Below are 23930 nucleotides of genomic sequence, written 5' to 3'. Positions count from 1 at the left end.
TCAGTGTTTTAAATATTATTTATGTTTTATTAATATAAACATACAGGTAATGTGTGACAATTATTAAATTATTAAAATTTCACGTGGAGGACGTAACAAGAGGACTTAACATTTTTTCTGTCTTACCCACCTTAAAATACAAACAAAGGGAAGGGATTAGGGACAAATGTTTGTATTTTAGATATATGATTGTCAGCAGGTTAATGAAGAGATAAAGAACATTCTAGATCCTTCATCCTGTCTTGGAAAATCCTAATATTTTCTCAGAACTAAGGAATACACTGCTTGTCGCAAGTGTTGCTAGAATCATGTAAACTTGTAGCGTTCTACCTGTGTTCTAGTTTATGGGTAGAATAAAGAAGATGTAAAAGTTTATGCCATGGGAACTGAAGCAGGATGTTGGTACAGTTGGAAACTTGGTGTTAATGACTTGAGCAGAAGAAGTACAATATATGTGTTAGGTAAGTAATACTCGTACATATTATCAAGAGGAAATAATAATCTTAGTATGGATAAATGAAAAAAAAGAGAAAACATAATTTTCCGAAATGTTTAATTTCACAATGACTGCGGTTAAACAGGGTTTTCCCGATTGTTTTTCGCTTTTCTTCAAACCAGAAACTGGGAACAAACCAGTTTGTTCCCAGTTTCTTCAAACTTGCGCATCCAAAGCTTGATTAAATTCGCATTTAAAGAATCACCGACGAAATTAACGCTATTCCACGAGCTATGATCCAGCGAGTGATTGAAAATTCTAGTGTCAGGCTAAATGAGTGTGAAGAAGTGGATCGTGCGCACTTATAAACGGTTATTTTTAAAAGGTAAAAACTTAAAATCTTCTCTTTAATTTAAAATTAATTATAACAAATTTGAACGAATTCTGGTGTTTTATTTTTAAGTTTCAAAAACGAAAAACAATCTGAAACACCCTATACATTAAAATTCAATTAGAAAATTACCAAGATATACGCTTTATGTCATTCTCAATATTTGATATTGAGTTTTTTGCTATTACTTTTAAAAGATGGAGCTGCCATTGCAGTCAAAAAGGGTATTGTTAAAAAAAAACATATTTTTCGCTGTCACTGGTAAAAACATCTGCCGTAGGTATATAAACAAAAAAAATCGAATATTCAAATGCAGCTCTGTGTAAAAAATCAAATTTATCAGAGAATAACTTTAGAAGATTCGACGTTTTGAACAAACTAACATTTACGCTTTTATTTCTATAAATTACTATAGACATGTACCTGAATCTCAGGACCGATCATTCCACCTTCGTATAAATTACAATCAATATAAAACTGCTTCGGTACGATAGAGAGTGAGAGCGAGAGAGAGTGACCTATGCACCATTTTGGGCGTAAAGATAGGGATTAGATTTTTTTAAACAATACCTCATATTCAGTTCAAAGTGGGCAAAAGATATTCAAAATTACCAATCCATATTTGTAATGAAGGGGAAAGTGATACCCCAAAGGGCAAACGAATCATTAAACTCATCCCTGTTAAGGGGTGACGTAGGGGCATGCAAAGCAATTTTTGTAACGGCTTTGAAATTTGATAAATCAATAATTAAAAAAATATATATATCTACTACAATGTTTTTGCAACTGGCAGAGGAAGGATGAAAGCAGAGTGAACGCTATTGAAATGAGCTTCCTCAAGCGAATATGTGGAAAATCATTAAAAGAGTAACATTTCATTTATTTTATAGTTTTATGACTTTTTCCTGTCATTATTTAAAAAATCTAATTTGTTAACAAAACAATATGCTTAGGGGATAGAGTATTTGGATATTTTTAAAAGTCGGTTGAAGTATTAATTTTGACATATTTTGGTTGTTGTTATTTTATATTGATATTTGGTACGAACATATATCAAAACATTCTTGTGTCGCCCTGAACGTAAAAAAATATGTGGAAAACTGTATCGACTGGTTTTGACTGGTAGCCTGGAGGGTAAGAGAGGGAGAGGAAGATCGCCACACGATGGACCGATCAAATTAAGGCAGCAGCAGGCACCTCGGTGGTTGGAGCACTACGTGCAGCGCAGTCAAGGGTCAACTGGAGAAGAGTCATGGCCTCAACAAGGGTTACAACCCCCCGTAATGAGGACTTAGGCGAAAAAGAATTAGAAAAATGACTAACGATTTTTTAAAGAAAATAAGAGAAGTATTTGATTTATTTTTATTTAAATTTTGTTCATTTGGCAACCCTGAAGTTTATAACCAGGTGTGCGAGCGCGCGCCCAATAATCACCCCTACTAACTAATCGTTTCTCGATAAATATACCGTGATTAGTTTCTCCCGAAGGGAAGAGGTACGGTGTTCTGGGAGCAGGGACCTACGTATACCGAGCTTTCGGCAATAAGTCAAAGCAGATGATTCACTAAATAACCTCTGATTGAGTATTGTTCAATGTTGAACAACTGGTCAAGGTGTTATCCTCCATTCATCAACATGTGTATTTATATTTTTATGATTTTATTTATTAGTATTACAAATACTGTGTAGGGATGTAATTATTTGAATAAAATACTTTTGGACCTCATTATGGAATTTCGACCACAAATTAATTATTTTTTTTGTCATCTCATCAAAGATGAAGAAGGATATGGAAGTCTGGGAATTTACGGGGCTGACGACCGTCATAGGCCGGTTTAAGTGATCACTTTACACACGTGTAAGATTCATCAATTCTATTCATTATTGACAACCACACAACTCAAATTCTTGGAAGTTCTATATATATATATATGAACCAATTTTGAAACTTCCATATCCTTCTTCATCTTTGATGAGATGTCAAAAAAATAATATGAAAATGACTCCTGCAATTGGAGATATTTTGTAAACAAGTATTTGGACAAACTCAAAATGTTGTAAACAAATAAAAAAAATTGAATCATTTTTTATTATTATCAGGCACTGAATTTTCATCCTACGGATGAAGATAGTGGAGGAGATGATTCGGAAAACGAATATTGATCTTCAGATTCCGAATAGTATTTTTTTAATGTATTTTCTTTTAGTATCTCAGTGCTTATAATTATTGATTTAATTCAATGTAAGATTAAAATAAAGACGAAAAAAATACTGAATTTTTCTTGTTTTTTTTGTTATATGAAATTTTCAAAGCAAAGTACAATTTACACCATGAAGCTTGACCAAAATCTCGGTAAGTAGTTAAATACCCACATTTCTAATATTTTTGTAAAAAAAAACAGAAAGTATTGTCGAATATATTCTAAATCTTATTGCAATAATCTGCCACGATCGTAATTTTATAATGTTGGCCACCTACCCTCGTACGCTACCATCTACCCGTACAGTTAGGTGGGTACCTACCTGTTCTGGTACCGGGCAGTGCCACATTCGTGATCCTCCACTAAAATATTAGGCATTATTATTATTTTACCACTCTCAACAGTACCCAAAAACTGTTTGCTGTTCCATTCTAGTACAATTTCAAGACGACTCACAAAAAGGCTCCTACTTCGACCCTAAGGGTGAATTAGGAATATCTATCACGCTACTGAACAATCTACATTCACGGTAAAACGTGAAAAAATACAGCCCAATGGCATTTCTTTATGAATTTTTAATAGTAATTTGAAAACATTATGAAGGACCTCACATACAAATGAAAGAGTTTCTGCTCAATTAAAAGCTTCTTTCATCGTATCACTTGAGTAGTGTGGTTGTCAATCATGGGTAGAATTGGTGAATGTTACACGTTGTAAAATGATCACTTAAACCAGCCTGTGACGATCGTGAGGGGCATAAATGCCCAGACTTACATATTCTTCTTTATCTATGTTGAGATGTCAAAAATAATATTTGTTATTAGTTAGACATTACTTTTATAAGCCGGCCAATGAACACATTATTTGTACAGGAGCATAAAATAAATTGTGAAAATATTTTTACCAATCACATATTTTATAATCATACATTTTGAGATTTCTGTAGAACGGTAACTGACAAAATAATAATTAAAGTTTAGATTGTATTTGTTTGAAAAAGCCATAGAAAAGTTAGTATTGCTACTGGTACTATGATTAGAAGTAATTTTACATTTAAAGTTTTGTTTTCAATGCCTAATTCCCATTAAAAGGTGTCTACTCCAACTTACTGGATTCTCAGACTGCGGTATAATTAGGAAGTTTTATAATCTACTTAAACACTATAGTAAACAAAGCATTAACCTTTGTCATAATAATTGGGATAAGAAAATAACAGGGAAGGGCTGCAAACAGTTAAAAAATATTTAGTATCAGCCTAATAAAAAAGTATTTGCTGGTAGTTGATGAAAATTATTCCTTTAATATTAAAATTACATATTACCAATTACTTTTTGACATCTCATCAAAGATGAAGAAGAATATGGAAGTCTGGACATTTACGGGGCTGACGACCGTCGTAGGCTGGTTCATATGATAACTTTATACACGTGTAACGTTCACCAATTCTACCCATTATTTACAACCACACTACTCAAATTCTTAGAAATTCTATATATATTAACCCATTTTGAAACAGTGTTCTTGAATCACTAGAACTTCACTAGAGACATCTATTAGTGAGATGAAAAGAAGCTTTTTTTAGCAGAAACTCAATAAATGCAACATTTATGAGTTTTTTTCCTGTTTTTTAAATCACATTTTTTTAAAATCACATTTTCATATGGTATACGGAGTGCGTGGAAATTTTTGGCATCGTAAGGGAAGGGTCATTAAATATAACCTAACTATGAGTATTTCAATGTTTTAGAAATAGTACATAAACCCGGATGATCACAAGGTTCTTGTCGAAACCGGTTGGAAAAAGTGTATCAATAAAAAAAGGTTAAAACAAAGTTGTTTTATTTTATAAAGTTTATTTAATTTACATTTCGATTATTTAATTCAAAGGTTACATACCAATTTGTTGTCAGAAAGTTAATGTGAAAAGAAATTCCGTGGTGGCATTAGCCAAATGCCGAGCTTCAGTTTACGAAGCGTAGAGCTTTCGTGACAAAGAGCCATAAAGGACGAAGAATTGTTCAACTCGAGAGAGTCGTGAACTGGAGTGATGATACCAGAACATCCAAACTCTAATCCAGAAGCTTCCACAATACTGAATAAGGATGTGCACTCCACTTTATTAATATTAAAAATATTTTTAATTTAAGTTTTACTCATTTTTTGACATCTCATCAAAGATGAAGAAGAATATGGAAGTCTGGTTTATGTGATCACTTTACACACGTGTAACATTCACCAATTCTACCCATTATTGACAACCACACTACTAAAATTCTCGGAAGTTCTATATTAATATATGAGCCAATTTTGAAACATTGTTTTTGAATCACTAGAACTTCACTAGAGACATCTATTGGTGAGATGAAAAGAAGCTTTTTAATTGTATGTGAGGTCTGAAACCTGGATTATAATCACACATGTGAGAAACGCCAGAAAATATCATTTTCGTTTTTATTATTTAAGCTTATAATTTGACCAGATAATTTATTTGTGTATCCAAATACTTGTTCACAAAATCTGGATTACCTCCAATTACAATTGGAAAAAAATGAAAATAACTCCCGTGATTGGAGATAATCCAGATTTTGTGAGCAAGTATTTGGACACACTCAAAATGTTGTAAGTTTTACTTAATAAACACCACTATTTATTAAAATCTATTGTGACACGTATTTCAATGCATTCCGCATAATTTTCAAACACCGTATGACTTGAAACTTGGAAAAGATGCGGAATGCATCATTTTCAAGTTTCACAATAGATTTTAATAAAAAGTGGTATTTGCCAAGTATAACCAAAATTAAAAATGGATATACTTACATATATTACCACAAAGTGATTGCTGAATCTATTTTAAAAAATATTAAAAATAATATTAATCAGAAGAAAATGAATCAAAATCGATTAATACAAAAAAGTGTTTCCTTGTGTTTACAAAGCTTAAAAAAATTCAGACGTAAAATTTAATGTGTATTATATTTTGAAGATTTTTTGTTTCTTCAGTTTTAAGATATTGGAAGTCGTATATTTAATTGAAAACATTTTATGCGGTGTTACATGATCCGTGTAAACTTTTTAGTTACTTGAAGTTACGCAATTTGAAGAAAACATAACTTAAAATTTTCGAGGTAGAATTGATATTACAAAAAGCCAAGAAATAAAACAAATGAAAATTAGTATGCGTGTTTAAAAGCCCGGTTAGAATTATAAATATTACAGTGCGTACAAAGTGATTACTTAAGTTAGCTGATGACAGGTTGTAAGCCCTAAAAATGACCATGAATTTCCGTATTCCGTTCGCATAAAATAAGATGATCTCGAGACATCTATACTGCCGTCATAAAGAGAAGTGCAGTATTAAAACAACATAAATCGATTGTTTTTTTGGTATCATTGGTTGCAGTATAGAATTCCCAATTACGTATTTCTAATACAAAATAATGCAGTATCTGAACTCTTAAATAGTAATGATAAATCTCAACTTATAGGAAATTAGTTTGTAAAATTCTGTAAAAATAATACTTTATTTAGCTTGTACCCCACCGAGCATGATATCGTTTTGGTTTCTAACCAATTACTCGCGAAACCTAGAAGGACTAGAATCTACATAATGTTATGGAAAGCTAGGCACTAGGCACACTGCTCCTATACAGATATATAAAAATTGTTGAATTTAAGTCATGAATACTATAACTCCGCAAGTAAATCTCAGAAGGAATATTTGTGCCAAAGGATTCCAAAATCACATATAATATATTAAGCATTGGGCAACCTGTAACCTCTGCCAAAGATATTCACCCCTAATAATGGATCAATCTCATGATGTGTTATTATTGGCTAATAAATTAACATGAAAAATAACAAGACTGTCGGTAATGTTCTAATTAAAATCTGTAGAGAAGTAAGGGAGATAGTAAGGTTTAAATTTTAGATACTTGAATAAAGCGAAAAACGGACACCGCTATACGTCATAAAACTTTACGTCATCGGTCGTGTTATGGGGCGTATCCCTTTGTGTATCTGCTTTATAGAGCTGTAATAGTAGTAGTGTGGATTCGTTTCTGTGACGTCATTCGTAACCAACTTACGAAAACAACGTTTTTGCGAAGGCGAATTTTGCAAAAGAAAATGATGAATGAAAATTATATACTGTAAGACTATACAAATATATGTTTAGTCATCAATTAAACCCTGAAGAGGGCAACAGGTTGTTGCCGAAACTAGTTGGTTGTTAATAAAAATGTGAGTGGATCAAAAACACAGTATCAATATGATCCACAAAGTTGATGCTTTAAATATTCAAAACATGTAAAAGTTGAAATTCCACGCTAGCACGGGTGAAGTTTCGGAGCTATACTAGTAACAGTAGATTGTCCAAAAGTCTGGGAGCCTGAGCACCTGGGTCGTGCGGCTGGCTGGGTCTCCTCAGCTCCCCCCAGCGCGACTCGGCGCGACTCGGCGCGGCCCGGCACGCCCCACCAACTCGCGGTGCCCATTATTTTTATTGTTTCACCGAACACGAACCACGCAGAAAGAATATTTCACGATGACATGCCTGTCGACTGTCGACTGTCGACCCACTGCCTACTGTCATTCCGTGTCGAGGCTACACGACTAATGCTTACAACTTCTTACATTTCTCAAGGAAATTTAATCATATAAATTATGGAAACATAAAAATGTATGTAATGGTGAAAGAACATTTTTTGAGTACATTATCAACAACATTTTGAGTGTGTCCAAATACTTGTTCATAAAATAAAGTTATTTTGACTTCTTTGAAAATTTTTGATTATATTAATTGTATCTCAGTTTGAATAAATGAGATTTACAACATTTTGGTGTGTCCAAATACGTGTTCATGAAATTTAGATTATCTCAAATTACAGGATATATTTTCATATTATTTTTTTACATCTCATCAAAGGTGAGGAAGAATATGGAAGTCTGGGCATTTACGGGGCTGACGACCGTCATAGGCTGGTTTAAGATATCACTTTACACACGTGTAACATTCACCAATTCTACCCATTATTGACAACCACACTACTAATTCTTGGAAGTTCTATATATATGAACCAATTTTGAAACATTGTTCTTGAATCACAAGAACTTCACTAGAGACATCTATTGGTGAGATGTAAATGCCCAGACTTCCATATTCTTCTTCATCTTTGATGAGATAACAAAAAATAATACATTATCTACGCCTATGTATGGTTTTCTGATGACGGCGAACTGCTGATGCTAATTTTAAAAGTTCCACCTTCTATAAGCTTTCAACATAGCTATCAACTGGGCTGAAGAAGTCGTCCAGAACACTGAGAAATTGAGGGTCTTTAGGCGAATGCGTAATTTAGCCCTTGAGCATTAGTTAGGTTCGTTAATTAAAAATAAAATATCCGATTTTTTCATTCTTTACCTACCTAAATTAAAAAGAAAAAGAATATTTCTTATATCATTTTTTGACATCTCATCAAAGATGAAGAAGAATATGGAAGTCTGGGCATTTACGGAGCTGACGATATTCTTCTTCATCTTTGATGAGATGCCAAAAAAATATGAAAATAACTCCTTTTATTGGAGATAATCCAGATTTTGTGAAAGAGTATTTTGACACCCTCAAAATGTTGTAATATTTTTTAACAATTTTTTTTTCTCTCTCATTTTTTTCAAAACACTCAGTAATCCGAACGATACCTTTTACCGATTAACGTTCGGATTAGCGAGCTGCCACTGTAATTGTCTGGGCCCAATTTCTTTAAACCTTGAGACACAAGTATAATTACACCAGTACATAACAAAATACACTCGTAATTTGCCAGTAATAGATTAATTTGAAATATATAATTGATCCGAAAGCACCCTCTTCATTTTCTGTGTTGGAAAACACGCTTTGGACGTTTTAAGACATTTTCGATCGTTTTGAAACTAAAAAGGCATATTTTTTTGGCACATATAATTCATTTTTTTATTCAAATTTGACTTGGTATATTTGCCTATTTCTCTAAATCTATCGTGAAACGTGTTTCGATGAATTCAGCATATAAAGTGTTTGGTAATGGTGCTGAAATGTAAAGAAATATATCACTGTATGGTAAACAAGAAAAAATAGCATTTATAATGTAAAATTTTAACTAAAAATCGATAAATATTACCACTAAGTGGCTGCCGAATCAATTAATGAGAATATAAAGTTCGTTGAGAAATTTAATGTTATACAAAAACTGTTTCGTGGCGTTTTCTTTTTCTTTTTCTCCATCATTTACACATTTGTTTCACTCAAAATTTTCCATACTCATTGCCATAAATTGGAGGTGTGATTTAATATAAAAAGGAAAGGGTTGATCCTCGCCTCGTTCTAAACTTGTAGACATTTGGTAATATTTTTCCAATATCACGGAAAATCACATGTATTGCCACAAATATATTAAATTTCGTCATGTTTATCCATCTGCTGTACTTGGCAAAATTCTACAGAATTCACAAGTATTTATAATTGACAATATTTTTACAAAATTTGAAGAGTCCTCCAATATGGAGGGTTTGACAAGACGAAACGTCGCCCGTACATCACAATGTCTATACAGAGCTGAAGATTTGACATAGGTGTACGAATAATAGGGAGGTAAAAGTTTTGTATTAATAATGAAATGGTAGCAATAATGTCTTCTCGCAGATATTCCGTAACAGAATTCGTCCATTGTTGCTTCGGACAATGCCCTATTTGTTGTGAAAATAAGCCTTATTTTTGTATTTCACACTTCTTATTATTTGATTTTAATCTAAAGTGAGGTAAAGGAGGAAGGTTTTATTATAAATAAATAAATTGATTAAAAGTGTGTTTTCATAATTGAAGAAAATCTTTAATTTAAGCTCAAATTGAATTATACGGTGTTTGAAAATGATGCGAAATGCATTAAAATACATGCTACGAGAAATGCATTAAAATACTTTAAGAAACAGTGGTATTTATCAAGTATAACTTTAATTCAAAATGGATATATGTTAACACAAAGTGAATACCGAATCAATTTAGGATATGAAAAGTAATTTGTTCAAAATTTCACTTCAATTAATTAAAATATAAATATTTTCATCAAATACATATGTTAGATTATGATGTTATTTACAATTTCAATTTTTAAATAACGTATTCTTACTGGGTTTTCCGTACCGAGAAAAACTCATTTAAATATACTTTTTTAAAGCAGTAATTAGTAATTTAAAAAAAATTACCCGTCTATTCTATTATTTTGCATAATAAATGATATTTTTATGAAATGCCTAATTGGTATGAATGCCATGAAACGAAAAAAATATACATACTTTTGTAGGTAAGACAGTTATTATATTCTGAAAACTTTCAAACCTTTTAAAGTAATAAGTTACCTTCACGACTAAAATCGACATATTAAAAGTGATCGATCCCGTATAATTTTGAAATTCACTGTTTATTATTTAAGTTGACGATAATTGTAAGTCAAACTTTAGAAGAAGAAAAAAAACAAAAATATATTAAAACACAGAGATTTTTATATTTATAAAATTGTTGTTATCGAACGTCACGGCGAGCTGACTGCGAGTACGTGGATTTTGGGGGGATGTTACGCCCACAATCAAGTATTTACAGCGTCCGGATTCTGCACAATAACAGTGGATAATCCCTTAAACGATTCCTAACGACCCGTCAATTCACACTTTGTCATGGGAATGCCAAGAAATAAAAAAATGTACTAGAATTAATAATTTTACTATGTTTTACCGATTTATTGAAACATATTTTAAAAAGCACCATAGTTATTATCCAAATATTTTTCTCAGCTATTTTTGACGAAAAGGTTATCGTTTAGTGGTCATTTTCCTTTCATTTGATTTATTCTTTAAACTTTGATCTTATTGTAATAATTTTTTTGTTTCGCTAAATATTTTTACATTCAATTGATATTTTTTATTTATTGTATGGCAAAGTTCTTTAATATTGATATTAAATATATTTAAAGAAAGGAGTATTTCACAGGTATTACAATTTGTCATACTCTGGTTCACAAAACTTCACATCCTCAATACCTTGATTACAATTTGTCATAGTATTTATGTTTAAAGATTTGGACAAGCTCATTTTTTTTAATTATTTGAATCATCGAAAAAAATCAAATATACAAATTATTTTCGTAAATGTAATACTACGCATTTGTGTGGGTGCTTACTGCTTACGGGTGGTATAGATATATGAAACGAAAATCGAACCTAGTGTGTTGCTAATCGTCGTGTATTGTCACCCCTATCCTAAATACCCTATTTAAAAACATCCCTTTGCCAAAATTTGTGAATGAATTCATTGTGCTGAAATTATTTGTAACCAATCCTTTTCTGTCGCGCTACAGAGGGGTTTGGCGTAGGGATTTCATTGATTGGCAACACCTCAGGAACGGTCTAAACCTGAGATCAAAATATTGATTGATAGAAAAACAAGTATGAAAATGATATTTAACGTAATTGATAGTCATTTTTAAGTAAATAAATGTAGGTACCGGATTTATGTGTATTTTCAGATATTAATTTTTTATTGTGTTGAAAATTTCATACACATGTTCACAGTAAATATATAATATTAACTGGTTTTCGGGATTTAAAATTTAAATAAAGGTAAGGTAATGAATTGCAGTGACGTGCGTCCTATATATGAATAAAAGCAGTGCTTTCCTAATTAAGTGATTATGTAGAAAATATATATTTAACTAAATAAAAAATACACATTTTCTCAGTTATTTCTTAGGGACAAAACATAGTCGTATATTATTAGATTTTTTAACACTCTGTGGAATGTATGTAGCTTTAAAAAAACAATTAAAATACCTCTTTTCCTACTGCTTACACTAACTAAAAAATTGAGATAATATCCGCAGAGAACCTGATCATACTGTGAACCAGGCAATCGCCATGGATCTTCCTCGAAAGACATCTAGAGGAAGACCAAACAATTCATGGATGCTGCAGAAATAATACATTACAGAAGAATATACAATCTGATGTTGATGAGGGCTAGCCCTAACAGTCTACAAAGACAAGTTAGGATGGAGCCAAGAAGAAGACTCTAACTAAAAACTCTGTGCGCACCGCTACATTGGTGTTTTATTTCATTCACTGTGTATTTTTTTTAAATTATAAATTTACGGAAAAATAGAGTTATAATTACTTGTTTATTAGTTAAATCGAATAAAGGTAATGAAATTAGTAAAAATACAATCTAAACTTTTGGATCCATAAACAAAACAATCTGATTTCATTTGAAGTCTCTTAAATTACATATTCTTTGTTATTTTTCATCTCGTATGTTAATGGAATATTTTTCATTCTTACAGAGAACATTTTCTCCATCAAGTAGAGAAGTCTTATGAATATACATTTTTCATCCCAGTAGGTACTCGTATATATTTCTACCTCTATAGTAAAAGCGAATAGCATAATAACAATTGTTATTTTGACCACAAAGATTCGTCACATCTCTTTGTGTCACTTGACAACCCTTTCAGAAATTTGTCCGCCTGTTGATTCAAACAGTACTTATTGCAAGGGAGGTTTTAGTACTGGGCAGGATGTATAAAACCAGCAACGCCGGATGTGTGTTGCCTTGAGAAGGGGTTGATTTTGGACATCTTAAAAGGATAATTGTAAGAAATACTCGAGCAATAAATTGTAACATTCAAACCGATAGTTTGCCTGATAGATTAATGTCAAATTTTCATTTAAAAATGTTTATACAAAATATAGTGTGTGTTAGTTAATATAAGTTATAACGTATAATTCAATGTAAATAATAAAATACGCTTAGCATCCTAAACATATGCATTCATGTAAGACTTAATATATTTCATATTAAAACATACAAAAACTCATACATGGATTCTACACAATCACATAATATTTTCATTGGGATTTATATATTATTCGTTTTTACTTTTTACGTATGACTTTATTTAAAACGTGCGATATTTATAAGCTTAGTTTTAATATTAGCAGTATGTTTGAGGATTTGTAATAACATACTGCATAATTGTAATGTGTAAAAAATAAGGTATAATGTAAACACTTATAGGTATATGTATATACATATGTACTTACTTGACATAGTCTGCCGTCGGATCAGTGGCATATTAGATATTTTCGGTAAATATATGTAAATACTCGTATATGTATATATGTATATGTGTGTGTATATATATATATATATATATATATATATATATATATATATATAAATTAAATAAAAATTAATTAAAGTTTTTTTTGTTAAATTATAACATCACATTAAAAGACCGTTATATTATACTCTTTATGTTCTTGATTAATAAAGGTGAATAAATAATAAAGGTTTTAAGAAAAATACTTGTTACAGTATAAGTATATCTACATACATATACGTACAATATAAAATAATATAGTAAGTATAATTTTATATACATAAATAAAAAAGTATCTGTTGTTCTTATTTTATTCAAAATTTTATTAGGGAGCCTCTTATATATATTTTTTGGCTTTAAATATGTGGTTTGGCTTATTAAATATAATCTAATAATTGAAAAAAGTAACAGGGTAATAAAGAATTTTATACTTACGGATAAGAGTAGGCATTGTATCTATAGTCTTCCTCGGTCACTCCGTAGTCGGGTGGAATAAGTGACCAACTGTTGTCGTAATATTCATCGTATGCAGGAAACATCCCGCCATTTGCACACATTGTCATTATTTTGTCTATGGCACTTGTTTAAAATACAACAACGAAAATATTCAAAAAATCACTCACAAAAATACACTTGATCATCACTGAGAAAGAACCGAACTAACTCTTAATTTGCTGTGGAGGATATTTTTATTATTTATTTATTTATTGATTTAAATAGTTGTGAGAAGGATTAGCTAGACGATCGCTAAACGACTGATGCCTTTGAATTGAATTTGTCGTAATAATATGAGAATATCTGTAACCCCTTTTTGTTGAACAAACCTTATCTCATGGCTTTCTGATGATAATGTGATATCGAAGTATATTTTCCCTTAGTGAAGGGATCGACAACACTACACAATTTTTAATAGCTTCATCTACAAAAAAACTTTACAACAAAAACATTACCAACCGATTAAACCGATATACAGCGTTGAGAAAAAATATTATTCAGGTAATCTTATCTTTAATGAAAAACGGATAAGTGTTTTTATTTTTCAGGTGCGTATTTAACTATTTAGATAAGAAAGTATATTTTAAATTATTTATTAACAAAAAAATATATTTGTTCGATTCATCCATTGTTCTATGTTTTTTGCACCTACCATTTGAAAGTTTTAAAAAAGCTTATGCATTTAGATATGATTTTAGATAAATTGGAAGAATAACGCAACAAAGCTTGTTTAGTATTTGTTAATAAGGCCTTGTATAATTTAAAACTATATAATAAAATAACAACTAAGTATATAGTTTTTTCCACATATATTTTATTTGACCAGGGACCGGGTTTTATCATACGGATAATGTCGGTAACGACGAAATCCGGTCAGTGGTCAAATAATATATGTATATTTAAAAAAAAAAACTATGTATGTAGTTGTTATTTTATTATATAAAATGCAGTTCCACCAAGAAATGACAGTATAATACTTAAATTCAAACTACATATGTGTGTTTGTTATTAAAATTATTTATTGTAACGGAGTAAAATTAAAAAAAAAAAAACAAAAATAGTATAATGCATTATGGATTATGTAAACAAATACAGAATATTACTAAATTACTCAAGGTGTGGGGGTAATATGACAATAAAAAAGGAAAATCAGATAGTACAATTAGGTTATTAAATATAAAAATTAAACACCTGTATAAGACTACTTTCTAGTTTATTAATGTAAACACGATTAGTTTCGAAGATACAGATGTTCTCATGAACAGGTGAAAATGCAAACTCTTTTGATTACACTGCTACATACAAAGTCATATTAATTACCAGTACCGTCTGTAACCTTTTACCCGGTGACATAGAAAATAGCAATACTTGTTAGATGCAAAACGTTACTTAGATATGCATAAATACAATAATAATTTTCGATAATTTATATAGCGCCATTTTCGTAAAATACAACTTCAAGTGTGCTTAAATTATGCAAGCACAGTGGAACCTCTCATAACGAGCAAAAAAAGTGAAAAAGTTGCCCTCTTAATAAGCGACATTTCGCAGAACGAGTTACAGACAAAGGTCATGTCCCTTTTTCACAACATGAGCTGGGACTTCCGCCTCAGTCAAAACAATAAATGTTTCGCTTAAGATTAAGATTCTGTAACGAATTATGCTTGTATGAGAGTTTCCACTGTATATTAATATAACATTTTATTTAAAGTATTTTTTTTCAAATTTAACAGTTATTGATTAAAATATTTTTACGACGCTCATCAATGATATCACACGATGTTCTCGGGCAATAATAGGCCTGACGACGTAATCCCTGAGTTCATATACCTTCCGAAAATTTTATCTGCCTCCAAGTATTGTTTTGTTTACAACTTTACTATCAATAATCTTCAGAGATGAGTCTGAAGAATTTTAAATTCCGTAAATGAAGATAAAGAAGAGGCCAAGTAATCAATCCATTTTTATTTTTAAAGATAAATGAATAAATGTTTTCTTATTATATCAACAAATATGTGTGCTGATAGGGATCAATTAAGTCTTCTCTTCTCGTTGTAGGTCCTTCTATCGTATACAACGTCACCTCGGCCATTCCTTTGAATCATGTTATTTTTCTGTAGCATCCATGATTTTTTTTCATGCCATGGATCTTCCTCAAAAGATATTTCGATGTCTTTCGATGAAGATCCATGGCGATCGCCTGGTTTACAATATGTTTAAGGTTCTCTACGTCATATGTGCCTATACCATCTCAATTGCCTTACCTCTACCTAACTATTGATGTCAGCTTCACCCAGGCTTCCACAAATGCGTAAACAATGAAACAAATTAAAGCTTGAAGTGATCAAATCCTAAACCGCATTGAGATTTAATTCGATACCCCATGACAAGATATAACAATATATTATGATGAGATGTAAGATATCATAAATTTATTAGTTTACTTTGTAGCATTTTTATTTATGCTAAATATTCGTGTTCTTATTATGCACCTAAATATTACATTCTCATGGTTTTTTTTGTATTCCTGAGCGGATCGTTATTAAAAAAAGGTATCAAGTTGTGGTAGAGTGGGCTTGAAATCAGAAACACTGACTTAAGAGTCCGTGATTCTTCACTACTGACACGGGATCACAACCTGACATTTAATTGTACAATACATATTCTCTTTTGCAATTTTGATCATGCGGTATCCATATTATATTATACATATCGCTCACTCCTTTCAAGAACGTCATAAATAAAAAAAACTTGATTTTTCAGGAAAACGTTATTAAAGTTTAAAAATATGATACAATGTATTAAAAATAAATATCAAGCCACTTATTGAACTTTTTATTATGAAACAGATCTTTTTAGGTAAAACCTGAAGGTTTTTTCTCCATTTGAAAAATATTTATTACATTTAAAAAATAATTAACCAATACATTTTCTTTAAAGTGCAAAAACAACACTTTCTGCCCTGTAGCTGCTAAATATTAAATTAAAAATATACCTCTTTTTCTGGGATATAGTACATTTTCTGGGCATTCCGAAAACTTGCCTAACTGAAAATTGACTATTTTTGATTTATGACGTTCTTGAAAGGAGTGAGCGATATGTTTAATTTACGTTGATACGATGATGTACAATTCGGCTTTTTTTAAACGCTATAATTTTAGCCATCGAATGCTGTCCCAACTGCATTCCCGGATCTGATACAGAAGCAAGTAGACTTCCTGGCAGACCTCTCATGCAAAGTATTTTTTTTTTTTAAATCAACAAAGTTGCTTAAATTATAAAAAATGTGAAATAAAATCGTATCCCGATTTTACTGAGAGTTTACATTTAATAGCTTTCAATGTCCCTGTCATTCCCAAAATAAATAAATATTTTTTTTTATTGTGAATCTAAATTCAATTTTCCTGTCATCGCCAATCTAATAAAAAAAAACATCACTTTTGTAGTTTCCAGAAGTGCCTCAGTGTAGGCAGTGAAAGGGATTATTATGTAAGTTGGTTCAGTTAGACAGCTAGATCCGATTCCAACCCGTCAAATAATAAATATCATATATGTAATTTAAGGCAGCATGCTTATTATATTATAATAAGCATGCTGTTGATAATAATGATAATAATTTTAGATAATGTATGTAGCGTCATTTGAATAAAATAGTACTTCAAGGGCGCATCGCTGTAATTTAATTGGGGGAAAGGAGATACCGAATGATTTAGCAAAGAAAAGATCACTCTCTGCTTCTGACTACTGATGGAAATGTATTCAATGCCATCGGTCCCGCAACAGCAAAGCGAGATGGTAAAATCACTTTACTCATGGCAGTTGTTGTAACCGATCGTGAGACCTTTTCAATCGATTCGTCTGAAATGCACAGCTCTATTAGATACTATGGAACCATCATGGGCATTGATTTATACATGAGAAAACAGAGTTTATAATTGTATATATAATATACATTTTACTTTTTACTAAATTATTTTTTAACATCCGGATCTAGAACCTCTTGGGTTGTCTAACACTGAATCACAGGAGTATTGAAAGGTTAGTGATGTATTGGTAAAGTACCTAATACAACACTCTGTTGACACAGATATGATAACCGTGTTACACCTATAGCATATAGATTGTAGATAGAGGCATGCATGTGGATAATATATATATATATATATATATATATATATATATATATATATATATATATATATATAATATAAATATATATATTATATATATATATTTATATATATATATATATATATATATATATATATATATATATATATATATATATATATATATATATATATATAATATATATATATATATATAAATATATATATATATATATATATATATATATATATATATATATATATATATATATATATATATATATATAATATATATATATATATATATATATATATATATATATATATATATATATATATATAATATATATATATATATATATATATATATATATATATATATATATATATATAAAGCTCTCAAAGCTTCAATTCATATTATAGTTTCGTGTCAAATCAATTTCTGTTAGTTCTCTAGACAACCATAAACTAGAATTGATTATGATTCAACACTTATTAACTATTAATTATTCAATGAATCGAGTATAAAGTCATTTACAACGATTTTCCCTAATTGAGAAAAACCCTTATAAATTTACATGCAAAAACTTTAATTTGTAATTTTGTTGTATTACTGAAGCACATTGTATGGCAACTGTAGATTATAGGTAGGAGAGTCAATGTTTACTTTGGCATTTGATTTGACAGCAGGTACCAAACTTTGACTGTAGTCATAGTGATTAGGATGAGATAACCAAGGTAATGAGTATATCCATCTACTAGGTATACCTTAATATTTTTTTTTAATTTAATAATGTGTTTACCGGAACTATCTTAAAATTAACCAACAAGTCGATCAGAATCTTAGCGAAAAATTTTAAAATTGTCAAAAGTGTTGCCAAAGTTTCAGCCTTATTTCAGGGGCCATCATCGGGATAATGAGTTTCATAATTCATATAAAATAATATTGTACTTTTTATGGAAAAACCCTTATATATATATATATATATATATATATATATACATATATATATATATATATATATATATCTATATATATATATATATATTGTATATATATATATATATATATATATATATTTATATATATATATATATATATATTTATATATATATATTTATATATATATATATATATATATATATATATATATATATATATATATATATATATATATATATATATATATATATATATATATATATATATATATATATATATATATATATGTATATATATATATATATATATATATATATATATATATATATATATATATATATATATATATTTATATATATATATATATATATATATATATATATATATATATATATATATATATATATATATATATATATATATATAAATATATATGAATATATATATATATATATATATATATATATATATATATATATATATATATATATATATATGTATATATATATATATATATATTTATATATATATATATATATATATATATATATATATATATATATATATATATATATATATATATATATATATATATATATATATATATATATATATATATATATATATATATATATATATATATATATATATATATATATATATATATATATATATATATATATATATATATATATATATATATTTATATATATATATATATATATTTATATATATATATATATATATATATATATTATATATATATATATATATATATATATATATAATATATATATATATATATATATATATATATATATATATATATATATATAAATTATGTGAGTGTGTGCATGTGTGTATTAGTTAAACTATCTAAAATTAACTTACTGTGTGCCTGATGGAACAATTATAAAATGGTTATTAACAATTCCATAATTTTAAGCTACCTTGAGGTATAATTATTCGAAAATATCCTTGTATTAATTGGATTCTAATATTTAAAGAAAGGTTTAGCTTAATTAGTATTTGTGGTCAAAATATCTCAAGTGTACAAGCACAAAATGATTCATTACCTAACATACATTTTAAAGGCAAGATAATAATTTAAAAATAATAATAAGTTGCATGGAATGATAAGACAAAGAAAAGTAAATGTAAGAAATTAAAATTAACATTGATTATATTTTTAACAAAATACACAAATGTACTAAAGCAAGAATACATATTATTCTATTCGAAAACATATTTAAAAGATTTGCATTCTGCATTTATAAAATACAATTTTGTTATCATATTTTATTTTTCAAGTTATCAGTCATGATTTATCAATGCGATACCTTTAAAAGATGACCCCAGAAGGTCAAAATACTTGTGTGACAATTTCTAACCGCCAAAAAACGCTCATAAAAATGTTATTTTTATAAATAAAATAAATATGAAAGATTTAAAAAATACATATTTTAGCGAAATGATTAATGAGTACGTTCTAGATAAGATTCTAATCTATTAAGTTTTTATACGAAATAAAATACAAAAATAGTTATTTCTTCATACTTTTGGGATCCGTTTTACCCCTAAATCATTTTATATCTCATATTTCCTTTGAATAAACGCAGTAAAAAAATATTAAGATTTACCTCTGGTGGGACTCGAACCCACAATCCTCGGCTTAGGAGGCCGATGCCTTATCCATTGGGCCACAGAGGCGTGGTAGACTGGCGTCTGAAATAACACATAAAAGAATTTGAGCGTGATTACGTCAGCCGAGACAGAAAAAACTAATTATATACGATACAGCGCCGGACACGTAAGTCGTGTCACGCCCACAAATTCTTCACACGAGCGTCTGACATCATCCAGCGAGTGGCGCTTCCCGGCCGGATCTCCGCGCGGCCGCTATACTAGGCTCCTAGTACGAACGGTTCGCTCGGCACTGCGAACAAGAACCCAGCGATAAAAACCTGTAAACAACAAAAATAACAGTAGTTTTATACATTTATGTATTCATTTACCTTTATTTTACTCTCAATATGTATTAAAGATTGATTCATCAGTGTATTTGACGCGTATAACTGCGATTATCGAGATTTAGAGCAAACTTAAGTAAAATTAAGCAGACAAATATTTAAAATAGCGTTTTTAGTTAACTAAATTGAAAAGCAACATCATATTTATACTGATAATTAGGGAGAGAGGATATAATGTCACGGTGATAGAATTGTCAATTGTTCCTTTCTAATATGTTCACTCGTTATAATAATATTTTCAGTTCCAGATTTTTACAAATAAATGTTTTATTGAACTGTTCAATACGTAGCTTTGTATGTTTATAAAGATGCAAAAGGTAGGTATATTTATATGTTGATTGAAGGTACGCAAATAACGAAAAATTTACAACATTAAATACATTGCATTATTTCATTAATGGATTCGGCAGTCTCTTTGCGGTAAAATTTAACGATTTTTAATTAAAGTTTTACCTAATAGTACTAAACTGTAAAGCAATTTTATATTTCTGATAAGTAAAGAGAGGATATAATGCCACAGTGATTGAATTTTTCACTGTTCCTTATTAATATATTCGCTCATTATAAGAATCTTCACAGCTCCAGATTTTTACAAATTAATGAAAAATTAGACTGCTAAATTTATTGGAAGATAAGTTCAATTATACCTTAATTTTCTTTGTAAATGATGCCAAAGACACTTAATTAATTAGTTTTTCAGTTGAATTCACATTTTAATCGTAGTGCACATTTTCTACCGAATATATTTCTCATAATTGGACTTTGAAAAGCAGACTTGAAACTTTCTTGCCTTATGTCAATTATACTAGGCATAATATGTTCAAGACTTAGCTTGAACAATCAGTAACCGTTAAGAGTAAATCATTTTGATAAAAATATGCATTATTTTTTGTTATGATTAATAATATTTAAAGGCTCTTACTTAATGCGATGTTTTCTACTATTTAGAAATTTGAACCCACATATAATACATAACCTAAGAATATAATATCAAATAATACGTTAAAATACACATTCATTTTTTTAAATTTCTTTTGCAGTGATAATAGAAACGAAAATGAAATCAAGTATTTATAAATGTGATCATTAATTAATTTTAGCGTTCAGTACTTTCGACCGCCTCTAGATAAAATTACTATTCATACGAAAAGCCACCTAACGATTCAGTATCGCCATATGGACATACTGAATTATTGCGTGCACTTGTATTGAAACCGATAGGTCAGTTGTTGTTGACTAAGCAATTTGTTTCCGTAGTCATAAATACCGCAAGATACGAACATACCTTCTAGAATTAGTCTTGATAAGCTACTTACGACTGCCAGTAAATATAAAGAAACGATTTCAGATTATTGTAACAGTTGCTACACAATGTTGTTTACACACACATAATATATATATATATAAATATATATATATATATAAATATATATATATATATATATATATATATATATATATATATATATATATATATATATATATATATATATATATATATATATATATATATATATATATATATATATATATATATATATATATATATATATATATATATATATATATATATATATATATATATATATATATATATATATATATTTATATATATATATATATATATATATAATATATATATATATATATATATATATATATATATATATATATATATATATATATATATATATATATATTATATATATATATATATATATATATATATATATATATATATTTATATATATATATATTTATATATATATATATATATATATATATATATATATATATATATATATATATATATATATATATATATATATATATATATGTATATATATATATTTATATATTTATATATATATATATATATATATATATATATATATATATATATATATATATATATATATATATATATATATATATATATATATATATATATATATATATATATACACATATATATATATTCCTCTCGTACCCGATGGTGCATAGGGAACTGTATTGACGCAATAATATCTTGATCGTTACTTACATGAAGGCAAGGTGATCACTTCTGCACTTCAGGGAACAGTCCAGGGTAATATTGAATAAATATTAGACTGTAAAATCTCACTAATATTTATTTTCACCTCCACCTGGGAATCGAACCCAGGACCTCCAGCACGGTAGCTAAACACATTACCCATTAAACCACGGAGGCGATAAGGTTTGTTAAGATGGTTTGGGCATGTGAATCGAATGAGTGAAGAATGAATAGTAAAATAAATTTATAAGGGACAAATGGCCGGTAGTAGAAGCAGAGGAAGATCGAAAAAACTTGATCATGAATAAGTATTTTAAATACTTGAACGTGGTCAGGTTAGGATTCGGGATAATCGGCGGGTATTTATTAGGAAAGGCATGAATGAGGCATGGAAGAGACGAAGATTTTTTGCAAAGACAGATTAGTGTGGCGTTCTATTCTCTCTGCCTACCCCTGCGGAAAAGTGGCTAGATAGTTAGGTAGTTAGATAGTCACATGCACTTTCTGCAACCGGTTTCTGCAATCGATAACCGGTTAAAAAATGTCAACACCATTAGCAAAAAGGAATTCCACTTAGGAGCTATTAACATCAAGAATTTTTATTTATATCTCAACATAGATGGAGTAGAATATGGAAATCAGGGCATTTGCAGGGTTTACGACCCGTCATACGCTGGTGTGAGTTTGTAATTTGTAAAAATTATTTATGTTTATTTTTAAAACGTAAAATAGTAAATATTACTTTATTTATAGATTTGGCGTTTAATTTGTAGAACTCCATTTTAATTTATGTATTAATTTTTAAATCAAATACACATGTTTTGAGTCTACAAAGTTGTATTTTATTAACAGAAACACATAAAAAATTAATATTGTGACAATTGTTTCGCCTAGTTATGGCATTAATACAACTTAGTAGACTCAGAAAATCTGTGTTTGATTTAAAAATTAATACAAAAAGTAAATATTACTGTTTGTTTTTTACTATGAATTGTAAAATAAAATAATTATCACTGTTTTGACTACGGATTGTGTTATAAATAAATGGCGTACATGTACGGGTACTGTACTCAGCACAGGGTCTTTACAACATTTTAATGTGTGTA

General features: G+C 28.8%; 1 protein-coding gene and 1 non-coding gene across 2 annotated transcripts in view; both read right to left on the bottom strand.

Annotated features, from left to right (window-relative positions):
• The window catches only part of LOC148310444 (uncharacterized), a 39240-nt gene extending 25364 nt beyond the window's left edge, over window positions 1-13876 (bottom strand). Inside the window, 1 exon segment of the mRNA XM_088258429.1 lies at window positions 13648-13876. Coding sequence (XP_088114555.1) covers window positions 13648-13775 — 128 coding nt within the window. The 5' untranslated portion in view covers window positions 13776-13876.
• A 6520-nt stretch (window positions 13877-20396) lies between these two features.
• Window positions 20397-20469, bottom strand: TRNAR-CCU (transfer RNA arginine (anticodon CCU)). Its single transcript has one exon. It is a non-coding gene; the product is annotated as a tRNA-Arg (tRNA).
• Between the last annotated feature and the right edge of the window lie 3461 nt (window positions 20470-23930).

Source organism: Brachycentrus maculatus, unplaced genomic scaffold (genome assembly GCF_059751285.1).
Source record: "Brachycentrus maculatus isolate JH-2025_06_01 unplaced genomic scaffold, ASM5975128v1 h1tg000095l, whole genome shotgun sequence".
In the NCBI taxonomy this organism is placed as follows: domain Eukaryota; kingdom Metazoa; phylum Arthropoda; class Insecta; order Trichoptera; family Brachycentridae; genus Brachycentrus; species Brachycentrus maculatus.
This window is presented reverse-complemented; position numbering and strand designations above follow the sequence as displayed.